At 39.5% G+C, this 15,544-nt stretch overlaps 1 protein-coding gene across 5 annotated transcripts in view; it reads right to left on the bottom strand.

Annotated features, from left to right (window-relative positions):
• Positions 1-15,544, bottom strand: part of PRDM15 (PR/SET domain 15) — a 33,985-nt gene that overhangs the window by 7,149 nt on the left and 11,292 nt on the right. For 4 of the 5 annotated variants that reach the window (XM_084289633.1, XM_084289636.1, XM_084289634.1 and 1 more), the window contains 15 exons: positions 14,935-15,033; positions 13,917-14,141; positions 13,144-13,279; positions 11,865-12,046; positions 11,110-11,204; positions 10,082-10,169; positions 8,390-8,557; positions 7,082-7,176; positions 5,880-6,011; positions 4,815-4,949; positions 2,667-2,830; positions 2,158-2,237; positions 1,438-1,557; positions 527-658; positions 16-99 (listed from right to left, as the gene is read on the bottom strand). In XM_084289633.1, coding sequence (XP_084145759.1) covers positions 16-99; positions 527-658; positions 1,438-1,557; positions 2,158-2,237; positions 2,667-2,830; positions 4,815-4,949; positions 5,880-6,011; positions 7,082-7,176; positions 8,390-8,557; positions 10,082-10,169; positions 11,110-11,204; positions 11,865-12,046; positions 13,144-13,279; positions 13,917-14,141; positions 14,935-15,033 — 1,935 coding nt within the window. The remainder of the gene's footprint in view (positions 1-15; positions 100-526; positions 659-1,437; positions 1,558-2,157; positions 2,238-2,666; positions 2,831-4,814; positions 4,950-5,879; positions 6,012-7,081; positions 7,177-8,389; positions 8,558-10,081; positions 10,170-11,109; positions 11,205-11,864; positions 12,047-13,143; positions 13,280-13,916; positions 14,142-14,934; positions 15,034-15,544) is intronic. The other variant, XM_084289635.1, reaches the window with a different exon arrangement.

Below are 15,544 nucleotides of genomic sequence, written 5' to 3'. Positions count from 1 at the left end.
TTTTAAAGGATTTACCTGTATGAATTAGCTTATGAGTCTCCATCGTATTTCTCTCACTAAAAGTCTTCCCACAGAGCTCACACATAAAATCTTTGATTCCTGTAAGAGTACATTTAGCGTAAGAGCAATAATGATCTAAGGCATCTGAGACAATTCTGCATCTTGTATTAACAAAACACTCCACCCCACAGCCAAACAAATAAAAGAAGTCCAGTTTCACCAGCTATTTTCATTAAGCCATGCAACCTTATCAGTCAGAAAATAAATCAGAACATTTTGATTTGTGAAATAGGAAACCGGAGACTAATTTAAAACAAAAGCAACACTAAGTCTATCCTAGACTAAACCAACCACCCTTAAAAAATGGAAAGATGCAAGCAACCAAACACGTCTTAACTGTATAATAGGTGGTCCTGACTGACCAAAACCTCACTTTTCAAAAAGCACAATATGCATATTTCTTTTAATAATGTTAAATTCATTTAGCTGAATCAGTGCAGCTTTTGTACATCCTTAGGGACCTCACCTGTGTGTCTTTTGTAATGCTTCAGCATGTTGACTTTCTGTGCAAATTTCCGGTGACATTCCTTGCACTCGTATTCTTTAATCCCTTTGTGAAGCTTCATGTGGTGACGAAGCGCATGTTTTGTCTTCATTCCTATGAGGTAAAAAGACACAGCTAAAAGCACAGTATGATGATTTTCTCCATTCTCCCACCTTCAGAAGGGAACTCGGGATGACCTAACACATTTGTTAGCCAATAGCTCTAAGTTGATACCTGCTGTGTATCTGCTATTCAGTGTTTTTAATTGTTTAGATAGCAGTGCACATTATCATTATTATTTTAGTTCCAGGCAAAAGCTCTGGAAAAACATCTGAAGAACCATGCGGAAGAAGCAAAACAGCAGGGAGAAGCAAAGATAAAACATCCTTCGGGATGTCAGACTTACTGCCTTCTGCTAATATGCCAGTTCAATTATGGTTCAAGTTATAGCTCAAGTAATTCAAAAGTTCAAAGCAACTTTGACTCTTAAAGCTCTTAAAAAGAGAAATTACTAATTCTTAAGTCTGAAAACAGTCTAGAATGAAAAATCAAACAGCAAACAAACAAACCAAAACAACTTTTATTCACTTTGGAACTGGAAATGCAGTGGAATTCACTCAGGCAAGCACACCTCAACCTAACAGAACAGAGGCAAATTTCATTGACATCAGAAGTGTCTTACAGGTCGTGGAGCCAGATAGTAAAATTAGGAGTGTTTAATATACGCGTAAGGCTCCTAATGAATACAGTTTCCAACACTCAAAAATAAAGAATTTACATTCTGAGTACCTTCCCAATATTCTAAGTCATTAGAATAATGGAAGTCATTTTAATTCAGGTATTCACCTGCTATTCAGTATCACAGTTAATGGAAAACAAGGCATCAGACATACCTTTGCCACATTCTGCACACAAGTATTCTCGGATATTATCATGGACCCGCATGTGTTCTTTTAACATGTCTTTCCTAGCAAATGATTTGCCACATTGCTCACAAGCATGACTTTTTACACCTTAAAAATAAATTTAAAAGACAACATAAACAAAAAAAATGTTAATGAAAAATGTGCATCTCCTAAAACCTGATTAAACTGGTGAATTAGAAGGCAACAGTCCACCTGTGTTGACAGCCATATCTTTCATGCATATTGTAGCCCAAACTGAATTAGGAGACATTAGAGAGAGAAAAAAGCTGGCTTTTTGTGCGAGATCTATAAAAAGAAAGCCTGAGGTAGGAAAATACTGCATAGCATGAAATAATAATGAGCTGTTAAAAATGATTTTGCAATAGCAGTTTTCAGCCTGTGTAATGGTGAGAAGGTGACATGGAGAAGAATTTGAGGAAGAACGGAACACAGAATTAGGATTTTAGCAGATGAATCCTGCATTATATTAACTAAGATCTAGATTGTGTGCCTTGACCAAACATCTTCATTAACACTATCTGTTTTAGAAAACTGGTCTACCTTAAAAGCATAAATATATCATTTATCTTATTGTAACTTACAGTAAAAACCCGTAACTTATCTCTCCCTGAAAAAAAATAAGGCAGGCATTGGCAACAGAAATTTCTTTATAATACTGAGAATGATAAAGAAACACAACATTTTTACCTGTATGTATAAGCTTATGTCTTTCCAGATTCCCTATACTGTTAAAAATCCTTCCACAGATTTCACATGGATGGATGTATCTGAAACCAGAGAGACCAAAACTGTCATGCTTTTCCTGAGACAGAGATGGTTTTCAGGCATCTTTGCCAGTGTGTTTGGTAATACTAACTACTAGAAAAGTTCTTTGAAACATAAATGCATTTTAAAAATGAGCCTTAGAAACTCTAGGTTTGCTGAAGGCATTGCTATGCCCTCAAATTATGTATTTTTAAAAAATTCTTATTAGAACCATAGATTTATTGTTTATAAAGCCCAAACTGGGTAACTGTTGACTAATCATTTTAAGTGAATTGGCAGTGATATATAATGCATTTCGAACTTTTAATCAACATTATAACACCCATTAGTTTCTGGTCTTTTAGTACAACCCAATTCTCTAAAATCATCAGATGGCAGAGCCACTGTGACTTCAAGATAGCTCCTCATATCAGTCCAGTAAGTCGTCTTACTTCTGCACATTAGGATCAGGCAGGTTCTCCCGATGAATGACCATGTGTGCATGGTAAGTTGCCTTCAAAGCGAACCGTCGATTACAAATGCTACAGCCATAGCCTTTCTCCTTGTGCACATCCATTATATGCTTCAGGTACTCCTTCCCTCGGCCGAAAGTTAACTGTGGAATGAACCAATAGTGAATGAAAGGGGAAAAATGTCCTTAGGAACAGCAATGATTTCATACTGCGTTACTGGGATCTCAAGCCAGAGCTACTAGTCGGAAATACCGTGCGTATCACCAGGTGAAAATTCTGGGAAAGCTAGATTCAGGCCTGAACCTGTTTGGCCATTACAAGCACACTGCTACAGGACATCGGTTAACTCACTTGGAAAACTGGCTTGAGATGGTATCTCTGGCTTCTTGCTGACAGAGGGCAGAAGTGCAGAAGAACAGAACAGTTTGCTCAGTTTTGGACAGAAGTCGTGCTTCTTACACTGCACAAGTAGAGGACCTGCAATTATCTGTGCACTGACGAGCAGACTTGAAGAGAGCCACATCTAACTTCCACTAGCTGTTGAACCAAGGACGTCAGAGATGGAGAGAAATGTCTTTTGGACTCTACAGATATAGTAAGCTCTCCCTTTGCAGAGCAAGAAGAGTTGCTGTTTCTAGGCATTTGCAGAGCAGCAATTCCAGCTCAGGCCCTGGAAGCACTACAGCTATGACAGCCAGGTGCTTGACCTGGGCTAAGTGACCTTGCATATACACATATGCTCCCATATATCAAGGCGAAGTGCCATGACATGATCTTTTGCTCTGATTTTGGAATGACTCAGGGTATAACTGACAGTACTGCATAGCTTGGTGAAGATGTCCTTTGGGAAAAGGAAAAAATAAAGACAGATATCCTCAGAAGACGTATTTCACTAATACTTATATATATGTGGAATCCCTTAAGAATGTGTAAATTTTCAGCCAAAAAGAGCCTCCCCATCTCATCACAGGTAACACTCATTTCCCACTGCCTTACATGGTTTCTTACTTCACAGACACTTAATAAAAGTGCTGAAAACAAACAAACAAACAAAAAAAGCTTCCAGAAAGAGCTTTCTAATTTGAATGGCATAATTTCCCACATTTAGAAGCACACATTTTTGTGCAGTTTATGTACCCATTAAGCGCCAGACATTATAATTACCACATTGAAAGCAAGTGCATGATTAACTGCTGTGATACCACATCTTCTTATGCTTACTGACATAAGCTTAAAATAAGTTTGCATTTAAAAACGGTTTGCAGATAAGTATAGAAAAATGATGTATTAATATCTCTGAGTTTTTAAAATGAGAAGAAGATAGCCTAAGCACTTTCATCACATTAAGAGTAGACTGTGACATAAAGTCTGATTTCCAGAGGCCAAGTCAGTGGCTTAACTACCAAGGTTCTCCTGTCCCACTGCCAGTTTGCCCAGTTTTGCTGTTGTCACTGATTCATTTTGCATCCCCCCCCACCTCAGCACTGCGTGCTCCCCCAGTTACTGTACAGAATCCAAATGGGGCTTAAGGATCCCATTCTTCCTCATTATTTCTTTACTAAATGGCAAAAGCCATGCAATAAGAGGCTGAAAGAGTCTTCCTCTGTTCACTGACAAGTGAGTGAAGTCTGTGCCAGCAGAACCATCCTGTTAGTAACAGAATAGGCCAAGAATAAGCAGTCATGTTGAACATTAACAATGGTGGTAATCCTCCAGACTGGATACCGACTAGAGGACATCTGATCTTGTCAAAATTAATCAAATTGTGGTTGGTGTCGTTCAGAAATGCCACAACAACTTTAATTTGCATATAATTAAAAGATAGCATAAAATTTGAATATTCCTTTACTGTTTCTTCCTCCAGTTTTGCTTGCTTGCTGCCTTACACAGAGGGAAGTGTATCTTTATGTATTTATCTTTTTAAGTATTTAGCATTTGCCTTACAGAACACCACCTGATGTCTTACGGAATAAGATCACTTCCTAGAATAGAGGTAACAAGCACTACAGAGAAGAGAAGACCTGTGAACTGGCCTCAGTGTTACTTAAAACTGAAAAATTTATAAATATCTCCACTCCTTCCCCCTCCTCCCGCCCATCAAATTAATTTGAATGTATTTAAAGCTACCTGGCACCTTTTGCAGCTATACTTGTGAGGCTCAGAATCTGCACTTTCATCAGAGTTGTCATCGTTTTCCTCTGATGAGATTCCAATTTTACCAATGAATTCTTCCCTCTGGTGATCGTCCATTAGTGCTATATCCTGTGTAGGGTAGGAAAGAATATTCTGTTTTAATAAAGACCTATGTGAAAAGGTAACAGATTGACAGCTTTTTTTTTCTTTTTCTTTTTTGCCACGCTGACTGCTTCACATTAACTGCTGTAATATTATTTAAAATATCCTCCCACTTCACTCAGTTCAGGTAAACAAAGTCCCTCTGTTCATGATTAAACAAGGAACAACTGTTTATCTGAACAGATAGTACTCCATTTTTTGTATATGAAAGGAACTTGAATGTAAAAAGATACCCAACTGGTTCAGTATTACAACCATATAAGCGTCTTTATAAGCATGAGTGATACAATTCCTTTCAATTTTGTGCTAACCCAGTTATGTCAAAACAATCAGTGTCTGATTAGGCACTAGTAGTAGTGGTGTTTTTATTTTATTTTTTTTCTATTTTAAAATGATTTGGGTCATTCTGATTAAACCAGGTTAGGAACTGAGCGCACAGCCAGTTATGCTGGCATATGCAAGAGAATCACAATCACCATGATTCAATTACTTTTCTGGTTTGTTTGCTGGAACAATGCACCTGTTAGCAGTCCTCCTGTTAAACGAGTTGTTATTCTCCCTGCCTTAAACTGAGCAACCTCTATGATTCACCCAAGGTCAAAGAAGTGTATTTGCTTTATGTTCAGAACAGCATTCTGCAGTGGTACCTGCAATAACTTTAAACATGATAGTCCACGTGCTCTGTAGCAGTCCACCTGTGGAACACAGCAGAGCCATGGGTAAAGCAGAACACGACACTTGCTAGGCTGCCGTAGAAACATCACTGCACAGGGTACACAATCACTCTTGTGTCGCCAGTATGAACACGTGGCTGTAGCAGTCTGAACATATTTACTGATGTGCTTATTAATGCTTGCTAAATAACAGGCCTTTCCTACTAAAATATTAACGCAATACCTTAAAATGGACGTGAATATGATCTCTCAGCACATCCACCCTGAAAAATTTACGCCCACAGATTTCACAGGTGTACTTCTTGTCTCCATGTGTTAAAAGGTGTTTGTTCATATTGCTTCTGCATGAAAATACCTAAGACAAAAGAAGAAGGATGGGCTTTTGTATCACATCCAGCAGGACTACAATTCTTTATAAGTTATCCAACGGACTGCTCAGAACATATTTACTATCCCATATTATTCATTCTGGCCAGAAACATGTAGGAACTCAGCAGACTACCCCAGAAACTGTCGACACAGCAAAATACACATAAACAGTTTCAAAGAACTGACTGAAATTGCCTGCTTGTCAGAGATGGGCTTCCAAAAAAGATGGAGCAGAATTACATAAGGTAACGTTGCCTCTATCTGTAAAAAGATACTTACAAAAATCTGTCTTCATTGATGCTTCATGTATTGAAATAATCCAAAATAAGGGCCTACAGACCAAATTAACAGTTGCTTGAGCACATCTAGCACCACAAATCATTAAACATTTATCGAATCACTAGTTAAACCCACAATATTCGTACTGGTGACAACAGCAACTTCAGATTGTGACCACTAGCTCCCAAACACAACAGCAGCATGGTCACACAATGAGTTCACTTTGAATTCTAATAGAAAATGATTTCCAATGCACACAGTCAATTCTAGCTGTTCACATTCTGGCAGAAAAACTTTATGCTAAGTAGTGTAAGCCAAGGGATTTCACTGGCAGACACAGTGGCCAAGTAACACTCTATGTTTTGTTACATGTCCTGAAGAAATTCTAGTCTGAACTTAATTTTAGCTTTTATTTTTGCCATAAGAGCTCTCAGTGTCTCTAGACACAGTGTGCTTGGACATATAATGGAGCTGACGCAGCTGAAAGAGCTACAAACACCTTGGCTGGGCCCCAGGACTCGCTGCTAACTGACCGCATGCCTGTCTGAGCTGCGAGGTAATCTGATTTGGCAGATACCTTAGTAAACGTCATTTACCTAAAAGCTTTTGGCAGGCTAAGTGTCTATTCAGGTAGACAGTTACTGTGGTTTAATACATGGGTGGTAACTTGCTACGCCACGATAACTCATTCAGAAGCGCTGGGTTGAGGCACACTTGGAGTGTTCTTGGAGCTACAACACAGAGCTTCACGGGGCACACGCTGGCGAAGAAGCCTACCTTCCCACACACGGGGCATCCCGAAGGCTCCTTCTTGTAGCGAACCATGTTTTCCGTGCTGTGTTCAAAGTCTTCTCGTTTCACACGCCTCACCCCTTAACAGAACAGTCCCCATCAAAAAAACAAAACAAAAAAAATAAACCATGGTTTTCCACTCCAATCTGCATGCCCCCTCAGGTGAATACTGTAAAGAAGAGTGAAACACTGGGAAGAGCCTCAATGCAGACGTTAATTGCTAGCAAAAGGATAATTGCTTAGTTAAAACGGTGCCTTAAGAATATAGAAGCAGTCTGCCAAAGTGACGTATCCAAAGTGTTGGACATTACACCAACTCTACTGTGTCTGAAAACAGACATTTACTGTCAACAGGAAAACAGGCAGATGCAGTAGGCCTTGGCATTTTGATTGGTTATCTGGCCTAGAAATTCTCCCCAAATATCTCTAAGGAGAGAGGGAACTTTCAGAGAAGGAGCTTTCAGACCTTTCTCTGCTACTTTCAAGAGGGCTGCTGCTGTTCTGTGGGAGTTGAACACGAAATTTCTTGCCATTGCCACTCTAACCCTTGTCCTCTAGCTCATGACACAGAGGGCTGAATCACAAGAGGCCAGTGACAATCGGCTATACCCAAAGCACCAAATCAGATAATCTGTTTTTTTTTTTTAAATTTTTTGAATCACCTGTGGTCTTATCATCTCTACCACTAGTGGCATTTTAATATATACTTCAGCAATCTATCATTACCCTACTTTTTCCACTCTCTCTGAGTACCTATAAGGTCTTTAGATGCTTGAAAGTTCAGACAAATCTTATATTACTTTCATACATTTCCCCAGATTTCAGAAGATTAACATCACACAGCATTCTATTTATATTATACTGGCCAGGTAGCAGCCTTTAAAAATAAATTTATACAGTAGTCACTTTCAATCCTACATTGCAAGTTAATTCTCTGCCCTCAAATTTTCAAGTTACCACACATTTAAAGAAAAAAAAAAAAAAAAAAAAGAACAGAACTCAGACTTAAAAAATAAAAAATAAACTGTTAAAATCAGCTAGTCTAAGCTAATGCATAGCAACCCAAACAACTTTCATGTGATTGTTAGCAGCACTGACTACAATCACATGAAGAAAAAAAATGGTGCAGCTCCTAGAAAGGTTTCACAGAATTAGGTAACTTTCCTCAAGGATTCATTACTATTATTTTTTTTTATAAATATCACATATTGCTGAAGCTTGCTACTTTAGGTCAGGAAGCTGACTAAAAACGACACCTACCATAACAGTTCTGTTCATATGCAGTATACTTACCTTCCAGGTGTCGTCTCTGATGGTCTAGCATGACATCCTTCCTGTAGAACATCTTATTGCAGATTTCACAGGCAAACTTCTTATCTCCATGCTTTTTCTTGTGTTTGGAAAGATTGCTGTTTGTAGAAAAGAATCTGAAACACATCTCACACTGGAATGTCTTGTCATCTGTAAGAGAAACCATGCAGGTCTTTACAGAGGAAAGCAGGTTGTGCGTGTTTGTGGGACATTTAGTTCTTTTGTTAGACCTGAATCTTAACATAAAATACATCATTATATGGATTGAGAAGGGAAACGCAGAAGCATGTATTCTTCTTTTTCTTCAAAATTTGTCTTCCCATTAAAAGTATAATAAACATCAAAAAACATATGACATTTAATTTTGCTACCTATGAAATAGGTAGTAAAAAAGTATGTGAAAGTATCACTGGAATGCACTGGAACATATTTTTTTCAAAAGCAATAGAAATATATTATGTTAATTTGAACACTGGCTCTAGCATCATAACTTCCTCACCTGGCTATCTCCATTGTGGTCTAGCATACATTAAAATTATGCTTTGAGTTGACTGTGTAATACATAACACATGTGGTATACTCCAGAACAAAATATAAAATCTCAAAAAGCAAACCATTACATGATAATAGGCCTACGGGAAATTCACTTGATATTCAGCAGTTGAGACTTTTGTCAAAACACGACAGCCTGGTGCTGTAGGTGGAATTTGCCAATGCTAAAGTAATCACAATGAAGTAACAGCTTGGTTTGTTAAATAGTAGAGTAAAAACTGCTGCTCAATTTGCTAACAGTCAACTCAAGAGACAGAAAGTATGCTGCTGTCCTTGAATGAACACAAGAGTGAGGTCACTCAGCAATACTTTCCATTCTACATATGGCTGAGTTTTTTTTTCCTCTGAAAGGAAATGAGAGAACCTACTTAGGATGGTGTGGAAGGGGCAATAGCCCAAGTGATTTTAAACTGAGAGTTATCATGGGTCTGTAAAAGTAATTGGGATGTCATTTTCTAAGCATAAAATCACTCAGTGCAACTAATATGAGTAACCACAAGGGATGGCTGTGGAAGAAAAGGACAAGTTCTAGCGATACCAAGAAAGAAGCATCTGTAGAGACTACTGCAAGTATAAACAAAGCATGAAAAAGCAGCATTGAATGGCCTGGGTTGAAAACGACCTTAAAGATCATCTAGTTTCAACTCCCCTGGTCTAGGCAGGGTTGCCAACCACTAGAGCAGGCTGCCTGGAGCCACAAAACCACAAAAACTATAATCCCAGAGAACTACAAACTATTGATAGTACTGGCTCCTTTTCCAGTTCCCCTATCTCAGAGAAAAGAGGCTAAACTTAGTTTCAGGAGAGAAAGTTAAACAGATGGTGACAGGGTAGCTGTGAACATACGATTGAAATATTAGTTAGGCTTTTATATAGTTGAGCAGGAAATACTAAATGCAATACAAAAGTGGATGTGTTTCTCTACAGATTACTGTTTTCACTTTTTTTTTTTTTTTCAGGTTTTGTGAGAAAAGGGGGAGAGAGGGGGGCAGGTTGCTTGTGGCGATGAAAAAATCCAAATGCCTACTTCCCCTTTGCAGTTACTATACTGAGATAGATCTGTAGCCATACCCACAAAACTGAGTAAAGATGAGAGGAAGCTGAACCATTAGCCATTCTCACCTGTCCTGCAGTTATGGAATTCCAACGCACTCTCTATCCGAAAGGCCTTTTCACATGTTGTACATTTGTATCTGTACTCACTGTCAACCTGAGGATTGCAAACAGTGTTTACGAGGGGAAAAAGCCAAGTCACATCTGACAGAGAAATTCTGAATCTCAATTACTTTTTCTGCCTTTCCTAATTTTTCTTCCTTCAACAGGACGCTTAAATACACACTGATACAAAATTCTAATGCTATATTATTATGCCATGTTTCTACATATGACCTCTATACAAAACAAAAAGAACAGACAATGTTCTGAAAGAACAGACAATCTGTGTGCTTGTAACAGTCTTCCCAATAACCTCCCAGTCCGATGTGGAGACAGAATGTTTGAAAAGCAAGATGTAATCTGACTCATCCTCTAGCTCCGAAGCAGATGCCAGGAGTCTGAGAGCTTAGGACCTTGATGCCCAGCAAGAACAGAAATATTCACTGATAAGGCTCCACCACAGGTGTGTTAAATATTTATATGGCAGCACCACTGAAAGGCCCTCATAGCAGGCACAGAACTGCTACTGTAAACACCACACATTTACACATCTGTTCACAGCCCTTACTGGCACAGCCTTCACCCAGAGAGTTCACCCACTAAATGATGCTATAGGTGGTGATAGATAAACCAGGACAGGCAAACAAGACTAGAATCGTCCTTTTTAGTACAATAAACTGAATTCAGATCTCACTTCTAGGTCATGCAGGTCCAGCTATCTCCAGTTTCTCTTGCTGTAACAGATGCCTGAAAACAATTTTCTACAGAAAATTCAGACATGAAAAAAGACTTCCACTCCAAAGCGTGTCCACTTTCCAAACTAATCTGTTGTTGTAACAGAAAATGTTACCTCTCCCTCAGTCTTACCTCACTTATAAGAAATTCACAGGTATCTACTCAAATGTAATTGACCCAAACTCCCCCGCTAGCACCTGGATGCCCGCGGTACATTTTCACCTAACCTCAGAAGAAGCCCGCTAGTCATTTCCACTCACTTCGTTCCTGCTGTGCTTGTAGGAAACATGCTGCTTCAAGCTCTCTTTACGGCTGAACAGCTTTGCGCATTCCTCACATTTAAATAGTTTGTCACCTGAGGGGATCAATCAAGATTAAAAAAAAAAAAAAAAAGAAAAGTCAAAGACTGATAATAATCAACTCTAGGTAAGACAGGGGAAACCAAAGGACAAGCAACTGCAAATAAACAGGCTAGTGACGAGAAGTTTAAGTAATTCAGGAGACGCAGATAATGGATTTTGACCTTTTCCATTTTAGTGCAGTTTACCTACTGACAAGAATTATGTTTGGTTCCCCCCAACCCTTTTGAAATTGTTATTTTTCACAGAATCCTTAGAAGCAGGTCATGCACCCCCTGGAACTGCAGATCACAGGTCAAAAAGCACTCAGCTGGTATTTACACATCAATGTTGACCATGAGCCTGTGAAGATGGGGGACTGTGTGTATGTAAAGTGATGAACAGTTTTGGAACAGTTGTGGAAAAGCCATCACATCCTTGCCATTGCTTATAATATGTACCTAAATTCAGATTCTAAATACTCAAATTTCAACTCCCAACTTTATCTTCTCATGCTTTGGACTGAAAAAATTGAAGAGGTCATTAGAGAAAGTTTTTTTTTAAAAAAGCAACTCTATTAAGATTATGCACAGCAATATTAAGAATAGTTTAAATGCTTTACTCAAAGGTGGAACCAACGAGAAGCAGTATGCAAGCGAGACAGAAAGCAAACCCACCATGAGAACGGATGTGCCTGCTGAGGTTGCTGCTGTTCTGGAAGATCTTACTGCAGATACTGCATTGATAGACACGTTTGTGCTCCCCGAGTTGTTTTATCAGCTTCCGCCGTATACCATGTCTACTGGAGAGAATTAAACTTCTTTTGAGGGACATGGTGTTTTGGTGATGAGCAAACCTACTGGATCAGAGAAAGAAAGGCAGGGACTGAAAGGTATCCCACAGGTTGCAAGGAAGTCCCAAGAGCTGGCAAAAGCTAGAAGAGTGTTACGCTCAACTTCTGGCAGGAGAGGGAGTGCTGGAGCTTCATCCTTGAGAAGATGACCTCCCGGCCACCCACTGGTAGCAGCAGATGTCAGAAAGCAGCTCGCTCCAAATTAACTTCACCCAGGACAAAAAAGAAAAAAAGCAGCAGCCACCAGCCCCAGAGATCGTCTTTTAAGGCCTCTCAGAGCAGCATAAAGGATCTGTTCTGCTTACTCTCTAAAAACTTTAGCAGTGCTTCGGCTTAGAAACCTGTTTTCATGCAAAAAGCGTGTATGACAAGAAGGCAGCAGGGCACCAAGAAGCGGTACTGTTCTATTTCCCAGCACAGCCACCCGCTGGAATGCATTTTGATGGTTCTCCGTCTGCTCAGGACTTTAGCATATAGCATTACTAGCTAATTTTGAAACACCAATTAATTTATTATACCAAAAAAAATGAAAGAAAAAGAAAAAAAATCATTCAAAAAGACAGTTTTATCAAGCCGGAAAAACACAGAAGATTTTAAATCAGTCAATGATATTTAGCAGTCTCCCTGAGGTTCTGGTATACATAAATTTTCCCTTCTTACTGCTCCAAGTCTGAAGTATCATGAACATGAATCAGTGTGAAGTCATTTATGAGTTAAGATACAAACCAGACTGAATAATAATGTGTTGTTGTTTTTTTTTAAAGCCAAAAACTTTTTGCCTGCTTTATCACCAACATTCAACAAGAGTAATATTTCACTGCGCAACTGGAAGAGGCTTTGGTATCACAGTGAATGAAACCATTAACATGTCAGAAAATTAAATTCCCATGGTTTATATTTCAACCTTCTAGTGCAAATCTCTCACCAACTGTGCATCATCCTACAGTGCTCGATCCAGCTTTGTGGCTCTTCTAGTGGCAGCAGCATGCAGTTTTACACTAATGAAAAACAGCATCTGTGGGTTCAGTGTTTGAGCAGAGCTGTTACATGCTACTCTGACTTGATTAAGCCCGAGAGGAAATTCTGCATCCCAGAACACTTACTTTGTGACTGAACTGATGCTGTTTGTGGTGCTAGGCATCTTTCCTAAAACCAATTCCATAATCCTCTCTTCTGTAGCTGAAGGCAGGGCTACCTCATCTGGCGGGACTTCAGTTGCAGTGCTAGCTACACGTTCCGCTGCAAACACATCATAAAAATAAAGTGTTAACGTGGAGAGCTTGAAAGAAAACCTTAATTGCAGGAACTTGCTTTTGTAATGACACGTGGCACTGAACTAGGATCCTTGACAAGTAACTGATTGCAAATGAGTAGGTAGAACTTTCAAGACAGAGAAAGGGGCTACTGAATCACAAATAAGCTGTAGCTAACATCGCTTACGAAGGTGTAATTTCTTACCTTTCCAGCCTACTAGTACAGGTGACCATGCCTTGCAAATTCCTACTAGAACTTCTCTTAAAGGGAAGTAAGACCCTGAAAAAAGCCCCTTCTAGGAATACAATGTAAGGCTGAGAGAGGAAGCTCTCTCTTCTTGAGAGGGAGGATGCTTTCTCTCCTGTTTCTTCTCGCAGGATGCTACACAGTTGTCTCTGGGCCCCTCTATTCCTAAAACTGTTGCAGGAGAATGCAGGTAATCCAAGCACAGATGTTGCAACCTTTACTGTAGACATGGACCTTGCAGATAACTAACACAGGTTTGTAAATCATCTGTTTTAGTGATCCGCCTGAAAACCTCCACCCTGACTGTGCTTTACTTTGTAGGCCTTTCTGAAAACTAAAGACACATGAGGGGAACACAGACTTAGCACTGTCTTACCTGCCGAATCCTTCTCTTCAACAACGACGAGGGGCGTTTCTGCTTTTGCTGTTTTGGGCTTTCTTCCCCGTCTGGCCTTCCTCCTGGAGTCTGTACTGGCACCAGCTGCATCACAAACCACTGGTGGATCCGCAGGGGGAGTCTCTGTTGCTTTCTCTGTAACAGCCTCATTTTGGCTGGCTTGGGGAGCACCTTTAGCTTGCTCCAGGTGACTCAGCAAGTGCTCTGGATGGATGGAAAGAACAAGAGAATAAAGAGGAGAGAAACTGCCATGGAATTCCCCCAGGGATAAATCTAGCTGAAACCTATCAATCAGGTCGACCTCATTTAACAGACTCCAAATTATTTCAGAAGCAGTCAGTCACAATACCATCCTAACTAAAAGCATAAAGTCTATTAAACATGCAAACAATTACTAACATGGACTGCAATTTTTAATAGATATAACTGGAAATAGGCTGTGCTCCTTACAGTGTGTACATTTTTCCAAATATCCAAGTTATTTAGCAGCCAAAGTCCCCTTTTCAAAAATGATTTGTCAAACGGTCAGAGCTCTTAAGTATTTTAAGATCTTTAGAAGACTGAATAAAACAGCTGGAAATGAAATGCAGAGAAAAGGAACCCACATATTTCGTTACCTTTACTGCATCTGTGCTATAAATACCAGACAGATAGCATCATTAAGTATAAGCTGACGTGCCTGATGTTATAGATCATTCATGCAGTTTTCTACCCTTGATGCTCCTAACGCTCACGTCATCTTCTAGACAGTAATTTTATTTCTCCTAGATTCAATATCACAACTGTATGCCTAGAGATTGCCTGCTGCCACATCAATAACATCATTGTTTTACCTTTCGCAAACAATTTTTACACAAACATATAAAACCTATTTTTACATGAGTATATAAAACCTGCATCATGGATGAGGACATGGCTTTGCAGCCTTGTGCTCTGGGAGAACTGAACTCTCCTAACGCTCCTCAGTACTCTGGCATCAATTTCTAACACTCCTTACCTGTCAGCAGCTGAGGCTCTTGGAAAGCAGAAGAACAGACTTTACACGTCCACTGGCTGGACTCTGCTTCTGCAGCTCCGCTGCTTTCTGAAGCGTTCACTAAATTACAAGAAGAAATAACTTAAAGGTTTGAAAATGGGAAAAAGAAGCAGTAAATCCCTGTAGCCTTGTTCCTCTTGCGGTGACTCCCTGCATACCACAAACTATGATTTAAGCAATAAGTGGCCCACAGAGGCAACTGCTTAATTTTGAGCTTCCCAGCTATACTCCAACCAGCAGACCAAACAAAACAAGTAGTCACATGCCTGTAACACGTGCAATTCACGAGAAAACTTAAGTATGATTTATTCTCTGGGACCACTTCGGGATCTTCCAGACATGAGTACTTTAAAAGTCAAAACAGATGAGAACACTGAATAGAATCCAGACGGCTGCAGGAGAGAACATTGGCGCTCTTGTAAGGTCCCGAGGGTCCCTTTATCACTTTCTAAAGAACAGTGATGATCAAAGACAAGATGCAAATCAATTTTTAGCAGTGGAGCTACTAGTACTCTTCTGGGTCAGTTGAGGACAGAAGTAGAAAAATCCTCCTTGCTCTCTCCAAAGAGCA

The sequence above is a fragment of the Netta rufina genome, assembly GCF_964035555.1.
Source record: "Netta rufina genome assembly, chromosome: 1".
Classification (NCBI taxonomy): Eukaryota; Metazoa; Chordata; class Aves; order Anseriformes; family Anatidae; genus Netta; species Netta rufina.
The sequence above is the reverse complement of the archived record's forward strand: the minus strand, read 5'-3'. Positions and strand labels throughout refer to the sequence as shown.